The sequence below is a fragment of the Pogoniulus pusillus genome, chromosome 16, assembly GCF_015220805.1.
Source record: "Pogoniulus pusillus isolate bPogPus1 chromosome 16, bPogPus1.pri, whole genome shotgun sequence".
NCBI classification, from domain to species: domain Eukaryota; kingdom Metazoa; phylum Chordata; class Aves; order Piciformes; family Lybiidae; genus Pogoniulus; species Pogoniulus pusillus.
Genome location: NC_087279.1, coordinates 18,207,520 through 18,226,240, shown reverse-complemented (window position 1 = coordinate 18,226,240; position 18,721 = coordinate 18,207,520). Strand labels below are relative to the sequence as shown.

General features: G+C 51.6%; 1 protein-coding gene across 5 annotated transcripts in view; it reads right to left on the bottom strand.

The window, feature by feature from the left end:
• Window positions 1–2,778: 2,778 nt before the first annotated feature.
• CHST13 (carbohydrate sulfotransferase 13) overlaps window positions 2,779–18,721 on the bottom strand; it is a 95,363-nt gene continuing 79,420 nt past the window's right edge. For all 5 annotated transcript variants that reach the window (XM_064156056.1, XM_064156058.1, XM_064156059.1 and 2 more), the window contains 2 exons: window positions 7,310–7,392; window positions 2,779–4,086 (listed from right to left, as the gene is read on the bottom strand). In XM_064156056.1, the coding sequence (XP_064012126.1) occupies window positions 3,241–4,086; window positions 7,310–7,392 (929 nt within the window). In that variant the 3' untranslated portion in view covers window positions 2,779–3,240. The remainder of the gene's footprint in view (window positions 4,087–7,309; window positions 7,393–18,721) is intronic.

Below are 18,721 nucleotides of genomic sequence, written 5' to 3'. Positions count from 1 at the left end.
CGGCCATGCGCACGCCTGCAGTTCCCCGCGGTGGCCACACGGTGTCGTCCTACCTCCGTTTGGCTCCAGCCCTGCGGTTTCGCTCGGCGGTGGCCGGGGAGGGGTCGGGCAGCGGCTGCTCGGCGTCCAGAGAGGCTCCCGCAGCCCCCGGCCCTGGCTCCTGCTTGGTTTGGCAGGGGCAAAGCGTTTCCAGCCCCGGAAAGCTCCATCCCGGGCTGAAGGTGGTTCTTCACGAGCACAAAGTGGCTATTTTCTGTTCGCGTTGGGCAGGTTTTGCTTTGGAAAGCTGTATTTAGGCAGGGGAAAAGCCAGGAGTAAATGGGCTGGATTGTGGCTGTTGGTTGAGGTCCTTTATTTTTCAGGAAAAGCCCCAAAATGGTGTTCCAAAGGTCCTACGAGCCCCAACAGGCTGTGCTGCCGCAGCTCAAATCTCAGCAGAGTATTGTCCTTAGCAGCCTACGTCTGAGGCTGGAGGGCTTCATTTGCTCCCATACTCAAGTGCCTTTGCTGCTGTTTTGGGGCACTGGATTGGGTCTGGTAGGGATGGTGGGGGACAGGCTGCTGATCAAATTGCTGTGACAGCTGAGGCCACCTCCGAATGGCAGGAAAGCTTAGAAAGCAGCTGGCCAAAAGACAAAGCCCAGAGCATGCCGTTCTTTGCTTCTGCTCCCCAGAGATCACAATGGAGACAGCGCCTGGGTATGGCTGCCCTTGGCGTTCACTGTGCCATCAGCTTTTAAGAGCTACCTGCAGGGAACAGAAGAGAAGGGAGAAGAGACAGAAGAGAGGGGAGAAGAGAAAGAAAAAGGGAAGTAAGGAAGGGAAGAAAAAGAAAGAATAAAGAAAGAGAGAGAGAGGAAGAAAGAGAGAGAGGAAGGAAGAAAAGAATAGAGAAAAGGAAAGAGAGAGAAAGAAAGAGAAAAGGAAAGAGAGAGAAAGAAAGAGCAAAAGAGAGAGAGAGGAAGGAAGGAAGGAAGGAAGGAAGGAAGGAAGGAAGGAAGGAAGGAAGGAAGGAAGGAAGGAAGGAAGGAAGGAAGGAAGGAAGGAAGGAAGGAAGGAGGGAAGGAAGGAAGGAAGGAAGGAAGGAAGGAAGGAAGGAAGGAAGGAAGGAAGGAAGGAAGGAAGGAAGGAAGGAAGGAAGGAAGGAAGGAAGGAAGGAAGGAAGGAAGGAAGGAAGGAAGGGAGGAAGGAAGGAAGGAAGGGAGAGAGAGAAAGTCCATCCAAAAATCCATCCCTGTGTGACTCTGAATCTGCCCCCAAATTATGATTCATGACCAAAGGCAATGAGAAGAGCTTGTGCTGACCTGAAGAATGTTTTCTCCAAGCCGAGGCAGTGCTGAGCGGGGCAGGTGAGGCTCCTGAGCAAGCAGGAGGAATGCACTCCCAGCCAGAACCCTGCAGATGAAATTTGTTGCATCATATAACCTAGTTTTTGTGCTTTGAGTTCCAGCTAGACCAGGAGATACTAAGATAGCACCAGAAAGGCCGTTTCTGCTGGATCTCCAGTCCAGATTGGGAGAATCAATCAGACTGCCAGGATCACCAAGCAGTTTTATTTCTCTTTTTCATTGCTTTGCTAAAGCAAACCATCAGTGGGAGCGATGAAGGAGGGAGCGGCAGTGTAGAGGTGCAATCAGAGGCAGGGAGGAAAAAAAAGGTTAAGATCCAACAGCTGAGAGTTGTTAGATGAAAGCATTGTTTAAAAGAGAGCCTGAGAGCACTGTGGGGTTATAAAACCTCCCATTGTATTGCACTAATAAGTCAAGTGCTCGCAGCCCAGCCAGCAGCCTCACTCTACAGCATCCTTACCAGCCTGTTTATTTCCAAAGGCAGCCAGCAAGCCAAGGCCGAAGAGGCAAGAGTGAAATATGGTTTGAACAAAATACTACTCCTTATACTGATTTCAATTTAAAATCCTAGGGCTGGGTTTGTCATTTTCTTTTCACGGTTCACCATCCCCTCCCCATTTCTTCTTCAAGGCATGAACCATCCAAAAGCAGCCTGGCAAAGGAGATTTTTTTCCTCTAGGTGTCTCTGTCCCCATTTTTATTCTCAGTTCTCGCTCATTCACACATACACACACACAGACACACACAAGCACTCTCTTCTCCCGTCTTGCCAGTCCAGCATCACCTTTTCATTACCATGGTGATCTCCCACATCCCAGCACAATGCTCCATAAAGCGCTTTACAACTCAAATCTGCCCCAGCACCTTCCTCCATCCCCTGTTAAAATGTGACCACCCCATGCAGGAGGCACTGAATGGGTGCAGCACATAGAGGTAGGGGACAAGAAGTTGGTAGTGGCAGATGGGTCCTGTCAGCCCAGCGTGGCCTGGACGATGTGATTTCATCTGAGCAGACACCTGCACTCATACTGTACATATGGCTCTGCAAAAGAGTTAGCACTTGTTCTTAAAATACAGGAGGTGTGGGGCCTGGATTTATTTGATTTGACCAGAAATCAGAGACAGACAAAGGCATGGAGAGCTCTGCTGCTGTAGTTGAGGAGAAAGCATCGTTGTCTGCATCAGCCCATACCTGCTGTGAGCCTGCTCCTCTTTGTCTCTCTCTCTCTAGGGTATTTTGCATCTCAGCTGAGAGCATGTGGAAGGAGAGGAACCAAAGAGCCTTCCAGGCTTTGTCAGGGAGAAATGTGTGGTCACAGTAACACAGCAGTGGGGGAGGGAGGGTGGTGGGGGGAAAGCTGAGGGAGGGTGGAGGAGAACAAGGCAAAAAGGAAGGAGCAATTTTAAACAAAAGGAAAGAAAAACCACATTAAATTATTGCTTTATTTCTGGTTCTATGCAAGTCTTTGACGCACTCCACCCCTACCTCTGAGACACTGTGTCCATCCCCAAACAGCCCAGTGAGGAGGAGAAAGACCTGAAGGGATCCTGCCCAAAAAAAAAGGAGCCTTCCCAAGACTTGGCTCTACAGAGGAGTCTCCTAGTTTTAAGAAAGTCCTAGTCAAGGCAAGCTCCTGCTACCTGGCAGTGTCTGGTCCCACCACCATTCCCTATAGGGTGGGAGGGAAAGGGAAGGAAAAGCTCCAGCCACAGTGTTTTGAGAGGTGTCCTCCCTCCAGACCATGCATGAGACATCACGATATGGAGCAGACCACAACACAGAAGGCATGGAGGAGATAGCCAAATGAGATGAACACAGGGTGGGAGGAGAGGAATTATGGCAAGACGAGAGTTACCCAGTTCTCCTCTGCCTCTCCCCCCAGCCCCTGCCTCATCGGATGCGGAGGTATGAGGGGATGGAGTAATTGAAGAGCAAGTAGTCCATTTTGTATAAATTAAAGAGTCTCCTTTGGTAGAAGGGGCTAATGTCCTGGAAGAACTGTGCTGTCATGTCATCCGTCGTCCTGGTGCTCTTGGACGAAGACGGGAACTTGATGCTGGTGTCAGCCCCAACCAGCTGGAGGATGTAGTTGGCATCCTCAGCCAAGGTCTCATACTTGCCCACCACGTCGTAGTGGACGATGCAGGGGTGACAAAGCGAGTGCACCCGCTCCCAGTGCTCGTTGAAGGGCTCCTCCCGCTGCGTCCGTGGGTCCAGCAGGTAGTAGACAAACTCCTCAAAGCGCACGTCGTCCCCGCGCTCCAGGGCCCGGTCGCTGGGCTCCCGGCGGTGCCGCCGGATGATCTTGGTCCCGTAGCGCTTGTGGAAGGCTGTGTTGTAGCTGCGGGTGAACTTGTTGCGGTACGCCGAGACCAGGCGCTCGAAGGGCTCCCGCACGAAGATGAACTTGAGGTAGCTGCGCAGGCGGTGGTTGATCTCGGGGATGCTGTACTCGGAGAGGGTGCGCAGGTTGGATGAGACGTGGGCCTCGTTGGCAGGGATTTCCAGGGGGTCCCGGTACTTGCCTTGCCCCGTGAGGACCATCATTACTCGCTTCCAGTTCGTGCAGGCCACTTTGGGCACGTAGCAGTAGAGCAACCCGTGCGTGTCATCCACCACCAAGTGCCGCAAGTCATCCGGCCGCAGGAGGCGCCGCTTGCGGGTGTAACGGTTGCAGATGTTGCTCAACAGCTCCCGTCTCTGCTGGTGAACTGCCTGCCGTGACGACTGCTCAAACTGGGGAGAGAAAAATGAAGAGATGGTTGCTGCCCTGCCCACACCCCACAGCTGTCCCCATTCTCTCCCTGCGCCTGGGTTGGTCAGTCACCCACATAGGATCTTTGGGGACAGCGCTGACTTTGAACACAACTTGCTTTGGTGAAGGAAGCGAAGAGACAGGCAGTAATGGACTATTTGCTACAGCACCCACACAGCTAAAGCCCTTCCTTAGACCACGCTGGATGGCAAGGCATGATGGAGGAGCAAGGTGATGGAGGCCTTCCTGAGGGCTTTGGGTTTCTTCTCCTGAGGGACTTTTTCTAAACCAGCCAGTCCAGTGCCTCAGCTCTAATCCCAGTCTCTGTCTACAGGGATGAGGAGTTCATATACGGTGCTTTATCCCTTTTGATTCTGGCACCTGCTGCATTGGCTTCCCACGAGCCCAGAGCCCCCTGGCCCAGCTGCAAGATTTGGAGATGTGACATTTCCTGTCATGGTTCTCATCAGAAATCCCAAAATATCATTAAAACATCTGAGGAACATCCATTTCCAGGAACTCAGAAGGGGAAGGTCCCCTCCTCTACCCACTCCCTTCTCCTTTTGCTCACCAGGATAGGGAGGTTTTGCATTCAGCTCTGAGGTCATTGCTGAGAACCTCCAACAGCCTTGTCCAGACCACGACCAACTGCTAACGGCTTCACCACCCATTTGCTAACTCGAGGCAGCTCTGGCTCCCTGTTGCAACGATCCCCATGTTGCAAGACATCAGCTTCCACTTTGTCATTGTGAAGACAGTCCTGCCAGCAACACAGGGCACCACAGGACACACAGACACATGGGGACCTCAAGATGAAGGGCAAGGGCAAGACGCCTCCTTGGTCCCTACGTCCCTGCTGACAGCTGTCACCATTTAGGCCTGCCAAGCTTCAGGTGCACCCTCACACCTTCCTGGGAGACCAGAAAGGCTTTGGGGAGGCACTGGAGCTTGGTAGAAGCAATCTTGTGGAGTTGGAGCTTCATAAAGCTGAGATTCCCAGACAAACTGCCTGGATGATCCAGCAGACTTGTCACCTTCAGAGGGACAACAACACCTCGGCAAAAAAAGCTCCTCCTGCAAGGGAAGAACCATACTGAGATCCTTCTGGATCTCAGCTCCACAAAAGAAATAACCTTATCCAGGTCACCATAGTGACAGCTTTCTTGTATGGAGAGTAAACTGAGACAGGGGCAGGATAAAGCTGCCCATCCCTGCTCCTTTCAAGAAGGAGATGACAAAGTGCTCAGATGGAGGAAAGATGAACAAAAGGTGTTGAAGCAAAGCCTGGATGAGGCACTTAGTGCCATGGTCTGGTTGACTGGCTAGGGCTGGGTGCTAGCTTGGACTGGATGAGCTTGGAGGTCTCTTCCAACCTGTTTGATTCAATGAAAAGGGTTTTACACTGCTGGTTACTTGTTTATGAAGATGCACTTGGGTAGGTGATAACCCTAACTGAAGAGGCATTCTGGTGGCACAGCTCCTTGGGACACCACCAAGCCTTTCAGTAGAAATCTCTTTTGTTTAGAGGCTCCCCCCCACCATTTCAAAGTGGAAGCCCCTTTTGCAAATGCTTTCACACAGAAATAAGCAAAGGCATTTTTAACAGTAGGGTTTGGTTGCTGGTTTTTTTTTTCCCAGGTGTTTTACCCTGCACTTGGCATAATTCACAACTACTGGACCAGAAAGACAGACAGACAGACACTGTCTGTCTGCAGGCATGGCAACAAGTGTGACTACTTTTCAACAGCCACCCACTGGAATAAGTGCATGCCTTGCAGTTATTTCAGAGCAAAATGACTCCCTTCATTTCCTTCTCTTTAAAAGGCAGGGAAATTAAGTATCACTTAAGGAAATAACACCACGACATTCCAGCAGCATTAGGGTTTGCTGGCAAGAGGGCCAAGGAAGGCCACAGTTGCCATTTTTTTCCCTGAGCAAAAGTAATTTGGCTGCTTTCAGATGTAAAAGCATCGACCTGGACAGTAACACTAAGTATTGCCTACAGAAAGGAGATCTGGAGGCTCCAGCTGCAGCGAGCATTACGGGTGGGCAGTGGGGAGGTGGTGGGGATGGCAGCCAGCTGCAGGGACCAAGAGCACTGCCCTCTGCCTCTTGGGGGCTGCAGACTGCCCCATGGCTGTGGGGAAATGCAGAGGGCAGTTTGGAGCTGGGGGCTGTGGCTATGGCCCAGTCAGTTGCACCAGCTGGAGGGTGGTTTCCTGCAGGACTTCTTGCAGGGAAGCAGTGGGTGAGTAACCTTCTGCAAAGACCAGCCTGGCTGGATGAGGGAAAATGCCCACCCAAGGGGGAAATGCAGTAGGAGACCAACACACCTTGTGCAGCTTCAGCCACAAACCCTCAACTTCTCACTCAGCTTCCAGGTGCACACTGGACACCTTTCCTGATGCCAGGTCACCAGTGCCAGCTGGGCTGTACATAAGGTAGGGGTGAGGGCTCCCTGTCTCAGGTGGCAGCCATGGCTTGTCCTGCAGCAGGCCTCTGCATGGGCAGGGATGCACTAAGCTCACTTTGTGGGGGAAATATTTTCCTTGCCCAGACTTTGCCAGGCTGCCTCTTTCTCAGCAGGTGTAGCTGGCAATCTTCAGGGTGATGGAGAAGACTGAGATGTTCCAGGATTGTAAACCCCTCATGGCTTGGTCCAGCTTTATGTATGTGCTTGTGTAGCACCCAGCATAGAACTATCTATCAATTACTAGGTCAGAGAGAGCAGCAATGATGGTCTTGCCCTGCTGTGGTGGCCCAGAGATGGATTTTGAAGTCCTCAGATGGCAAAATCTCAAAGGACTGCCCAGCTATGGCTCAGCTCACTGGCACTGAAAACATTTGCACAAGTACCAGCAAGGGACATGAGCAGCTTTTAATTAGCAATTACTCCCCAAAGTGGTGTGGTCTTTTCTTTTGGACACTGCCAGACATTCAGATGTGGGAACCTTGGGGGTGGTTGCAGACAGCACAGTGTCTCACACATCAGAGGGGTGGGAGAAAGGATCAACCTCTAGCACCTCACTGCCTCTCCATCCCCCCCATCTTCCTGTTCCCTTACCTGGTCACTCTCATACAGGGCACTGGTGATGGTTGCAGACAGCACAGTGCCTCACACATCAGAGGGGTGGAAGAAAGGATCAACCTCTAGCACCTCACTGCCTTTCCATCCCCCTCATCTTCATCTTCCTGTTCCCTTACCTGGTCACTCTCATACAGGGCCTGGAGCGGGCTGCGACCAGCCTTCCCCTGCCAAGTGGATCTCAAAACTCCATCTTCTGTGGCTGGAAAAGGAGCAAAAATATAGTCAGAGGGGTTGTAAGAGGCTTCTTCCCTCGCCCTATCTGGAGATGTCCAAGTTGGGATGAGGCAATTCCCTGAGAAGAGACATATCCATTTGGCTCTGGGAAAAGATACTCCAGCACTGCTTGTTTCTCCTCCTGATTTTTTAACAACACCTGCAGTTAGGGTTCCCAAGGTCCAAACCTAACGTCTAAACAAGCAAACAAAGAAGACCATAAAGATAATGGCTTGTTACAAATTCAGGAGCAAGTGGGAAGAGTTTGATCCCTGTGCAGTTGGGAAATGCCACTCTGTTCCAGCAGCATTGGTAAAGGAATGACCCAGGAGACAACAGGACCCTGACCAGCACTGCCAATGTCCCATGAGGGGTGAGACAATATCAGTGCTTGGCAGAGATACAGAGCAGATCCAACACCAGCAGCCCTGGGTTGAGTCCCCACAGGCTTGAAGTTTCCACTTCCATCTCGAGAAGACAGTCATTAGCAGAAGCTGGTCAGATTTGCTGTCTGACTGAAAAGTCATTTTAAGTTCTTATTTGCCTGTTTTAATTCCTTGCATTCTAAACCATCAGCAGCTCCTGGACTTGTTGGAAGCTGAAGACAGCCATGCAAGCAGTCCTCACCCCTCTCCTGCCAGGCACATTGGCTGGTTTAATTTTGGAGGTCTGCTTGCAGAAGCACAAATCTGAAGCTGGATCTGGCCAGCCACAGATCTGCTGATCTGTGACAGATTCTCAAGTTCTCATGCTCATAAATTATGTAAGGATGCAACCATCTCCCAGGCTGTGGAGCATCTGCTTTAGCTGCCATCCCTCAGCCCCAGGGACCTCTTTCCAGCACAGCATGGGCAGAGGCACATGGCCTGAACATCCCAAACCTAATGCATGGACAAACCCAATGCATGGAACCAGCCACAACAGGAGAGCAGACTCTTGACTGCATTAACACCTCCAAGCACCTGTTCCACTTCTCACCTACCCTCTGCTTCTTGCCTCTGGCCCTCCCCACTGGCAGAGGATGCCATGAGAGTTTCCATACGAGAAGCACACTTCTGATGGTGGAGGTTGCGAAGCGCTGGGGTTGGCTTCCACAGAAGAACTCCCAGGGTGAGTTTTAGAGTGGAAGATGATGTTTCTTTCTGAAGGGGATGACAGGACACATTGTTCTGCAGATCATGGCCTGGGAGCTTCTTCCAGTAATGCAAGCTCCTGTTTCTACAGGGACTTTCTAAAACCTCAGAGGGATGTGATGTGGCAGAGGGGAAAAGTATCTCCCACAAACCAGTTCTGCTGTTTAACACAGGGGGCTTTTTACACCACAGTTTGGGGCTCTGGATCTTTTTGTTCACTGACCACCACCAAACAAACCCCTGTCTGTTCTACGAGCCCCAGAAGGCACATTTTCAGCCAGAGCAACCAGAAGGAAAAGCCCAAATACCATCTTGGCTTGCTTATATTTAGCTTCAACAAGATCTGCTTCAAAGCACAAAGTCACCAGGGTCTAAGCTAAGCATTATTAACTCCTGGAGCTGTAATTAGGGGGAAGTGACTGCCTGCCCTCACTAGATTTCAGCAGCAGTGTAAGGCCTGCGTGTTCGTGGGACATGACACTTCCTGCAGCGCTGGATTGACCGAGATGTGACTCAACCAAGAGGGTAGAGCTTCCTCCTCAGGCCCCTGCATCAGTCACCCCACAGAGGGTGAAGCAGCATCTCTGCTAATGAGAGATAAGTGGAAGAGCACTGGGCTGAGATGCTTATCCCTGTTTCACATCTCCAGGTTCGACCCACTGATAGGGAATGAGATTGACCTTGCAAACTCGCCTCAGTGCAGCTTGGACCTGCCAGCAGATTGCATTAAACCTGAAGCTCTTCCCTAGCCAGAGCTGATGAACTCCAGTTCAACTTAAAAGCATGACCCTGCTGCGGGGCTGCCTGCAAGGGCCCTGTACCGCAGCAGACAATGGTCCTGCTTTTACTCAAAGCAAATTGGAGGCATTTGGTTTTGAGATTAACACATGCATGGACCAGAACCCTTCTTACGAGAGCCATAAGTAAACTCTGGGTGGTTGGAAGCTGATCTGAAGTTGCTGGAAATGCAAATTCCTCCTGCCAGGGCTGTGCAGAAACAGTCTCAGGGAAAGGCACCCGGTGCAGGGTCAGGTCATGGCCTGGGAGGAGTGGACTGGCTAAGCAGAAGGCTCCTTAGGGTGAACAAAAAGCAAATCTGCAGTACAACAGGGAGCAAGCAGAGGTCAGGCAGGTCTGATCTGTGCTCTGACCCCTCCAGACTCTGCCTGACTGATCTGTGCTCTGACCCCTCCAGACTGTGCTTTCAGCACTGCTGAAGCAGGGCAACAAGGCTGGTCAGGGACTGCTGCACCTCGCAGGACTCTTACCAACAGCCCCAGCAGAAACACTGCAAAATGGATTTCCTTCAGCCTTTCCCCAGCACAAGATCTGGCAGAGAACAAGGCATCTTCTCCAGATAGCAGCAGAGCCCCTGGGATCCCTGCTATGCTCATGCTGCACAGAGTTCCAGAGAAAAAGAGGAAGAGACCAAAAGAAAAGGGAAAAAAGGCTGCCAGGCTGCTGGAGTGCTGAGCTGGCAGGGGAAGAAGCAGCGCTCCCCACTCACTGCATCTTGACAGCTTCTGCTCCGCAGAGTGATGACACCATCCCTGCCTGGGGCACTCGCCAAGCCCTTCAGAGCAAATGTCTGGCCCAGTGGCAAGTTTTCACAAGGCTCCAACCGCAGGAAGCCTCCCTCCTTGGAAACCCTCCCTCCTTGGAAACCCTCTGCTCATGCTGCACGCAGCATCCCAGAGAGAAGAGCACACAGGCTCCTGGCTGCGCCGATGATGACTTTGTTCCAAAGTGTTGAATCCTGCAGCAGAGGGGAAGATGCAGCAGCTGCAACTGTGTGCAGCCCAGCAGAGAGCTGTAGCTGATCTGTGTGCCCCACAGGACCAAATCCTCCACGGGGCTGGGGTCAGAGCAGCTGCAAATGCCTGCAGCCAGCGGTGTGTGCATGAATGAAGCCTGAGATTCCTGTGCCCAAAGCATTTCCAAATCACCTGGGCTAGCCCAGCAGAGCAACACTGGCTGGAACAGCGGTAGGCATGCCAGGGCTGCTGTAACCTGCCAGGGCAGTGGGAGGTCTGGTGATGGTTGTCTAATGGAGTTCAATCCCCTTAAGAGCAGTGTTTGCCACCTAACACAGCTCTGCTGCATGACCCCAGCTGTGGCCATCCCTTTCTCACCATTCCTCAGCCCCTGCACCACGTCTGTTGATGCATTCCTTTCCCAGTCCTCCCCACATCACCAACCCCCATGTCTTCATCATGCAGCTACATGAACATAGTGAAGGCCTAGTTTAAGCACAAAATCCCTCTTCCCCAGCAGCTCCATCCCAACCACCTCATCATGCAAACCCAGAGCATGCTCTCATCCTGGGGTCTCTCCCCATCCTTTTCCTTAAGTGCTGTCCCAGTTCCTGTCCTTGTCTTCACCACCTACCCCAAGCAGGCAATAGCTTGCCTTAGGACAGCTGAGCTCAGGGGTCTCCTTAGCTGGCTGAACCTCACAGCTGATGAGAAAAACAAGTATGGGGGGCAACCAAGGAAAGGCTCAATTCTTGATCTGAGCCTGTTTCTTCCATCAAATCTGGGATACAGCCTAGATTGCAAGGAAGAGGAGGAGGGGAGCAGACAAACAGGGGCATTTACATGTCTTTCACGCTGAAAGCAAGTCAATTTCCCCATCCCTTGCACCATTAGCCTACCCATCCCTGGGATGCTCCTGGGACTCCAAGAGGTTTGAGAAAGCCAGAGAGATACATGACAGTGTTGAGCAGACACTATCATGAGAGTAAATCAGCAGTTCATGCTGCGTTTTGTCACCATGGCCCTGAGTACAGCACGATCTTCCATCACAGGGGAGCTGCCAAGAGCTCTGCACCCTGGCTTTCCTCCTGACTTTATAGCTTGTAACTGAGATTCCCAGATTCCACCCCATGCAGGGGCAATCCTTGGAAATTTAGCATTGCCACAATTGCCCAAAAGCAGGGATGTCACTTAGCCAAGGTATATAGGGAGAGTGATTTGCCATTGGAATGGGCTGCCCAGGGAGGCAGTGGAGTCATCGTCCCTGGAGGTGTTCAAGCAAAGCCTGCATGAGGCACTTAGTGCCATGGTCTGGTTGATTGGATAGAGCTGGGTGATAGGTTGGACAGGATGATCTTGGAGATCTCTTCCAAGCTGGTTGATTCTGTGATTCTATATGGAGATGCAAAAAGGTAGAAAACATCAGCCCTTGGCAACTGCTGGATCACCGTTGGGGGGTCACAAGCATCACAACAGAGATCTGTGATTCAAACCCAAAGTGGTTCTTCACTGAGACAGGCAGAAGGAAAAGCCACATTTGTTCTTTGCACCTTTGCAAGGGAATAGGAGTCACTCAGAGCAAGAGACTGAAATCCCTGTGCTGAGGCAGTAACCTTGACCAGAACTGGCTGGATTAGGTGAGCCTCAAAGAGAGCTGTGGCACATTTAGGAGTCCCCTGTGCTACAACTGCTTCCAGCCTTTCCTTTGAGCTCAGAAAGGCAACATGCTCCCTCCCTCCTTTGCCCTTACAGCCCAGGTTTTAGTGCTGTCCCATCCAAACTGAAGCTGTTCTCCTGCAGACATCAACACCACAGCAGGATTTAGGGTCTCAGTGACTTGCCAGCTCTCTTTGGAAAAGGGAATAGATTTTCAAGCTGTGGCTATTTAGGTGTGCTAGCTGATTGCAAAGACAGCAGACACGTGTGAGGGGAGGGAAAGACTGGACTATGCCCATCTCAGACTTCTGGAAGCACAAGTGAAAGAATTTGCTGCTTTGGCTGCAGAGGCTCTTAATTATGGAGGAGGATTCTCTGCAACCACCACAGCAAGCCCAATGCCTGAACTGAAGAGTTTGGCTAGGAGACAGGATTCAGGCAGTGACAAGCCTGCTAGGCTGACATCAGCATTACCAAGGCTTCAGAAGACAGTCTGAAGGAAAGAAAACAAAAGATGTGGGTGCAACTGGATGGGGGAATAAAATCAACATGGAATTTACTCAGCACAGCTCATACCCATTCAAAGTCATGTGGATAAAATAAAGCACTACTGTAGGTTCAGCATCTGTGGTAGATCTTCACCCAGACATAGGTAGTGCATGAGATGTGACACACCACAGGAAGTACTTCAGTTAGAGATGATGAAGTTTAAAAATGGAGCTGTAAGGGACACAAGCAGCTGGGAAGCAGGCAGTATGTAAATGGGAAATGCTGGGCAGAAGGTGGATTTCTAGCAAGAGACCTCCAAGACTGACTTCAGGATCAATACTTCAGGGGCAAGCTGACACAAAACAGAAAGATATGATGATGGACAAAGCATTGGGAAAGGCTGCCACGGCAGGGAGAGACTGCAACTCCAAACAGGAGGGAAATTAACACTTCATCCTGGACCAAGGGAGTGGAAATTCAAGGGAATTTAATTTCACACTGTTAGAGTTCAGCAGCTTTTGCTACTTTGCTGCTGGAAGTGGCAGGAGGTCCCAGATGCATTAGTTCTGGGCTCTTGTAGCCAGGTGGGGTTGGTCTCTTCTCCCAGGCAACCAGCAATAGAACAAAGGGACACAACCTCAAGTTGTGGCAGGGAAGGTCTAAGCTGGATGTTAGGAGGAAGTTGTTGGCAGAGAGAGTGATTGGCATTGGAATGGGCTGCCCAGGGAGGTGGTGGAGTCACTGTCCCTGGAGCTGTTGAAGCAGAGCCTGGCTGAGGCACTTAGTGCCATGGTCTGGTTGACTGGCTAGGGCTGGGTGCTAGGTTGGACTGGATGATCTTGGAGATCTCTTCCAAGCTGGTTGATTCTGTGATTCTATCAGCTGCCAGGGTGCCAGTCACAAAAAAAGGGCAAATGAAGCCCTGAAATCAGGTGAGGGTATTTGCCCTAGCAGCAAAAAAAGCAGGAATGCTATTATCCATAGCATTGTGACCCTCCCCTGCAGTGGTCACAGCTCTGTTCTCTTGGGACCAAGGCAGATCCAGGGCTGCTGAGGAGGGGGCTGCAATGGGATCTGGTCCCAGACCTTGCTGCCCCATGGGAGGCTGTGAGGGCTGGATGCTTGTATAAGCTGAGCCAGGATGTGATTGTCCCCTGGGGCAGAGAGGGGCTGTTAAGTGTTTCATGTACAGGATATCTCCATGTCCACTTGCTCTTGAGCAAGACAGGAAGAGGTTTGCAGACTCCAGATCAGTGGGAACCTGGCCAAGATGCAGTAGGAGGAATCCCACTTACTTTTGGGCTGGAGGATGGAACTCCTCAGGCATTTTTCAGGGCTGAACCTTGGGGCAATGAGAAGCCAAAAGCTCCACTTGTGGTCTCCCACACAAAACACAGGAGAGGTTTAAAAGCTGGAGATTCAGGGGTCTCCAGCCAAGGGAAGTGAAGAGACAGCACATGTGCATGCATGTGAGCACACATCCCCGAGGCCCAAAGCAGCTAATCCTGACCCCAGCACAGTCTCCCCACTTGCTCTCTCACAACCCCAGCTTCACTTCCTGTTGTGTCTGCACAACAGCTAAAAAAAGAGAAAAATAATAATTGTGGTGCTCAGGCACCCAAAATGATCAGTCTGAGTGCTAATTACAGCCTGCAGCTCCTGGCAGGAGAGTGGGATAGCTGCTGTTTGGACTGCAGGGAGACAGCCCTCAGGGCAGCCCCTCTTGGAAGGGAATGGATGCTCCCAGACCAAAAACAAAAGCTCTGAAGGTGGGGCCGGGTGTGTGTGTGTGTGTGAATTCATCACATTTGTGATGCATTTGCAATAGATTTGCACTGGTGATGGATTCTGGCTCTGAATATAGCAAAAGGAGCTGATGTATCAGCGGTGCTACAGGCTGGGGACAGAGTGGCTGGAGAGCAGCCAGGAAGAAAGGGACCTGGGGGTGCTGGTAGAGAGTAGCTGAACATGAGCCAACAGTGTGCCCATGTGGCCAGGAGAGCCAATGGCTGGTCTCAAGGAAGCAGTTTAGGAAACTCTGGCTTTTATGCTTGGGCTGGTACTGTGGAGAAAACATTCAGAACCATAGAATCAGTCAGGGTTGGAAGGGACCACAAGGATCATCCAGTTCCAACCCCCCTGCCACGGGAGGGACACCCTACCCCAGATCAGCCTGGCCACAGCCTCATCCAGCCTGGCCTTAAACACCTCCAGGGATGGGGCCATTTCCACCTAAGCACAAGGGTTGGTTAGGTGTTTTCTAAGACAGATGCTTCCCCAAAGGAAGATGCTGTGGGAGCCCAAACAGCAAAGCCCCACAGGTAACCCCAGATTCAGTGACACTGCTGAAGGGAGTGACTTCTTTGTGATGGAGGTGACTTGCTTGCTTCCAGGCTGCATTCAGCAATTCTGGCATTCAGGCATCTTCAGAGCTAAGAGAGCACCTCTGGGAGTTAAACCCCAAAATCTTTTCCTATCTTTATTCTTACTGGAAAGTTTTGATTAGGGAACACAATTTTTTTTGGCTTCAGCAAAGGAGTAATCTCATCTACTGAAATTCCTGAGACTTCTCAGTTTTACTGCATCCAGCAAGCCAGGGATGTAAACACCAAGAGGTTGAATTAAAGACGTGGAGAAGAAAGGAAAAGAAATATAACAGAGCCACCTGCTTGGTTTGCTTAAATTTGTCTTTCATCTGCTTAAATTCATCCTTCAGCTCTGTGAACTCAAGACATAACTGCATCTACTGGGGAGATGCACATGAAATGAGAAGCAGGAGTTACAGCTGACTGGGCTTCAGCCAGGTGTTTGCACTCAGAACTGGTTCAGCAGCCTATTGGATGACCTCAAAAAACTCAGATCTGCTCGAGCATCCTCCCTGCCAAGGCTGATGATCCTCCACATACGATGGTGCTGCGGGGAGGGGAAGTCACAGCTGCTGTGAGGCCACACCAAGGGGCTGAGCACAACGCCAGAGCGCAGCAAGATGTGTCCTCTTGCAGGGCCCTGCAGTGCTTTGCCACCTGCTCGGCCAGCAGCATCTGCTCCAACTGCTGTTCTGAGATGTGGTGCACTGACAGCAGCCCTTGTGCCCCCTCACGCTGCTGTGCCACACTGGCAGCCAGCTCCAGAATCATAGAATCAACCAGGCTGGAAGAGACCTCCAAGATCATCCAGGCCAACCTAGCAACCAGCCCTAGCCAATCAACTAGACCATGGCACGAAGTGCCTCATCCAGGCTTTTCTTGAACACCTCCAGGGATGATGACTCCACCACCTCCCTGGGCAGCCCATTCCAATGCCAATCACTCTCTCTGGCAAGAACTTCCTCCTAACATCCAGCCTACACCTCCCCCGGTTAGGTAGGACTTTGTCTCTCAACATCCTGTGGCACCACTGGGAAAATGTGCATTCCCACAGCTCACAGGGCAAAAGGGAATGTCCTAAACACTCTGGATGCAGGGCAGAGGCTTTGAGGCCCTAGGGAGTGGATTGCAAATGCCAGAGACCTGGTTGAGGAGTGTGGCAGTGCAAACATGGGAGCTGCACCTCTCTCTGGAGGAGAGCCAAGAGCATCAATCACAGCTAAGAACATGGATTCCTGAATCTTCCTGAATCAATCCTGAAATGACAAGTTCCATTCTGCCTCCCAAAGTAAAACAGTAACACAATGACTGCATACAAAGACCTCAAGCAAATGCTTGTTCTCCAGTGCATCCCCAACCATTGTCTTTCTGGACATGCAGGGGGTTGGCAAGAGAACCAGGGGATGCACAAGGCACTTCAGACTTGCCTGGCAGCCTCCAGACCTCTGCTGAGGGCCTGCAGGAGCTGCCCAGGCTGGGGGGATTTGGAAGGAGCTCTCTCTCAAGTAGCAGAGCAAGTTTTTTGCTACATTTCCAGAGCTGAGGTTTCTCCCCCAGGCAGCTGATGGGTATTTCTGCACTCTCTTTATGCTCTAGCAGTAGGAGATTGTGCCCCCTGGGCAAACTCACAGGTAGCAGGCAGCACCCATGTCCCATTCGGGCAGGTACACTTGGCACAGCACTGCTCCCCAAGCAGTGGCACTATGGAGAAGGTGAGAGCTCAGGTATTGACCTTTGATAGTTCCCACCTTGCAGAGCTTCCATGTGGCAGCTAACAGATCCTCTTGGATCTCTTTTGCTCATCCTTGCCAGCAAGGGGTGAGCAGGAGGAGTGATGGAGATGAGCTTGTAACTCAAATACTCACAATACAAGCAAACATTTATTAGCCCAGGCCAATATCTTTATAGCTCAGGAAATGCCCCTGTGGCCCCTCACATCTTTACTCCTCTTTGCATGGTGTTTGTCTTTCCAGTTGTGGCTTGTTCAACCTGTTCTGTCTCATGACAAGGTAGGTCCTCCTGCAGAGGCTTGGAAGAAACACAGGTGATCATTCCCCCTCCCATCAGCAGATGACCAACAAGTGACTCTCCTGCCCAGGTGGTTAGGTGGACTTACGTGGAACAGGTTGCCACCTAAGGCAGCCCCATGCAGTGTGGTCACAGGCACATCCCCTGCTGTTGGCCTCCCCTGCTGCTGCAGAAGCCAGCAGGAGGTTAAGGTGCCCTGCTCCATGCACTGCTTGCTGCTCTGCAGCCAAGCCTTGGTGGAGGCCAACGGCTGAGCATTTCTTTGTGCTGAGGTGGAGGCAGCAGAGAGTCTGTTGGAAACATCTGTCTCAGTTCACTCCTTACAGAAAGGGAATACTCCTCCGTTCTCCACCAGACTTCCCCCTGCCTGCAGCAGAGTGACAGCCCAGAGCATCCCTGGCAGCAGCAGGATGTTTCTCTTGCTTGCTCCAGAGCATCTTCAGACATCACAGCAGAGCTAAGGGTGCTGCTGAGCTGGACAGCTAGGCACAGCTGAAAGCACTGCACAGGCTGCCCATGCATTTGCACCAGGACCCAACGAACTCCTCCAGTCTTGTCCACCTCTCTCTGGAAGGAGCCTTAGGAACAGGACTCCATGGGAAGCTGAAGGTCTGTTGTGAGTTGTATCCCTGCAAGGGTCCTGGAGCAAGTCCTCCTCAGATAACCCAGCCAGGCCAATGTAGCAAGGGGCAAGATAAGCATCACTGTTGTGGCACATCTCTATCCCCTGCAAAACTACCGTGTGATTTAATGGCATTCCCCCATGTCACCAACCCAGCCACAACCCTCAGGCACTGCAACAGGACCTGGGAGCTCAACTGCTCCTCTGAAACCACTAGATAAGTGTCTTCTCTCACCAGCACTGCATCCTAACTCTCAGGTTCTGAAACTGCCTCCAGCTAGCTTGCTTTGAGGCCATACAACTCCATTTTCACACACAGCCACCATCCCCCACAGCAGAGCCAGCAGCATCTCCTGCAAGAAGCAATGCTGCTTAGCATCTGTCACTGGTGTCACAGCCCCCCAGGAGCATGGACAATCACAGCAGGTCTGCTCTTGCAGGGATGGGGAGTAATACACACACAAGTCTGAAGCTCATCTGCTTGTCCACTGGCAGGCTTACCAAAAGGGGTTTAACTTCTCTCACAGCTACAAGACTGTTGCTGACTGAGCCTGTAAAAGGCATTGTCCCAAAGGCACCCACATGGCAGAGTGGGCTGGACAACATGTACCTGCTCACTTTGGGGCTGAGGAACAGGTCACTGGAAGTTTCTTGGCTCAGGTTGTGCAACATAGCCCTTGTTTAGAGGTCCTGCTGAATCAGCCAAGCAAAGAATGATGCCCTGAGATAGCCTGCTACTGCCAGCCCAGCTTGCTGGGACTGCTCCCCACGGGAAGGGAAGCCATCAAAACACTCCAGTCAGTGGTTTCTGTGGTCCTGATGCAATGCTGGTTTGTTCAGCAGAAATTAAACCAACTGAGTGGCTTGAACTTGGCTGGGACAAACAGAACCGAGTCCCAGCAGCATGAGGCTGCTTGAAAACTTAGCTCAGGCCTTTTTTCCCCCTCTACTGCTACACATTTCCTACCACCCCACTCCCCACCCCCACCGGCCCTTTTCAAACAGCCAAACCAAATAATTAACCCCCTCACCTCGCAGCACTGAGAAACTGCAGAGGGCTAAACAGAGATGCAGTGCAAGGAGATTACCCACAAAGCCAAGAGAAAAACCACAAATAAAAGCAGCTCGAAGGCAAATCTGAGCAGGGCAAGACAAGACGTGCACATGAGGAGGTGTGCACGGAGAACAGCCCACGCACAAGCAGCGCAGCGAGCTGCAGCAGCAAAACCCAGACCTTCCCTCCCATCATGAAGCCATACATACTTGC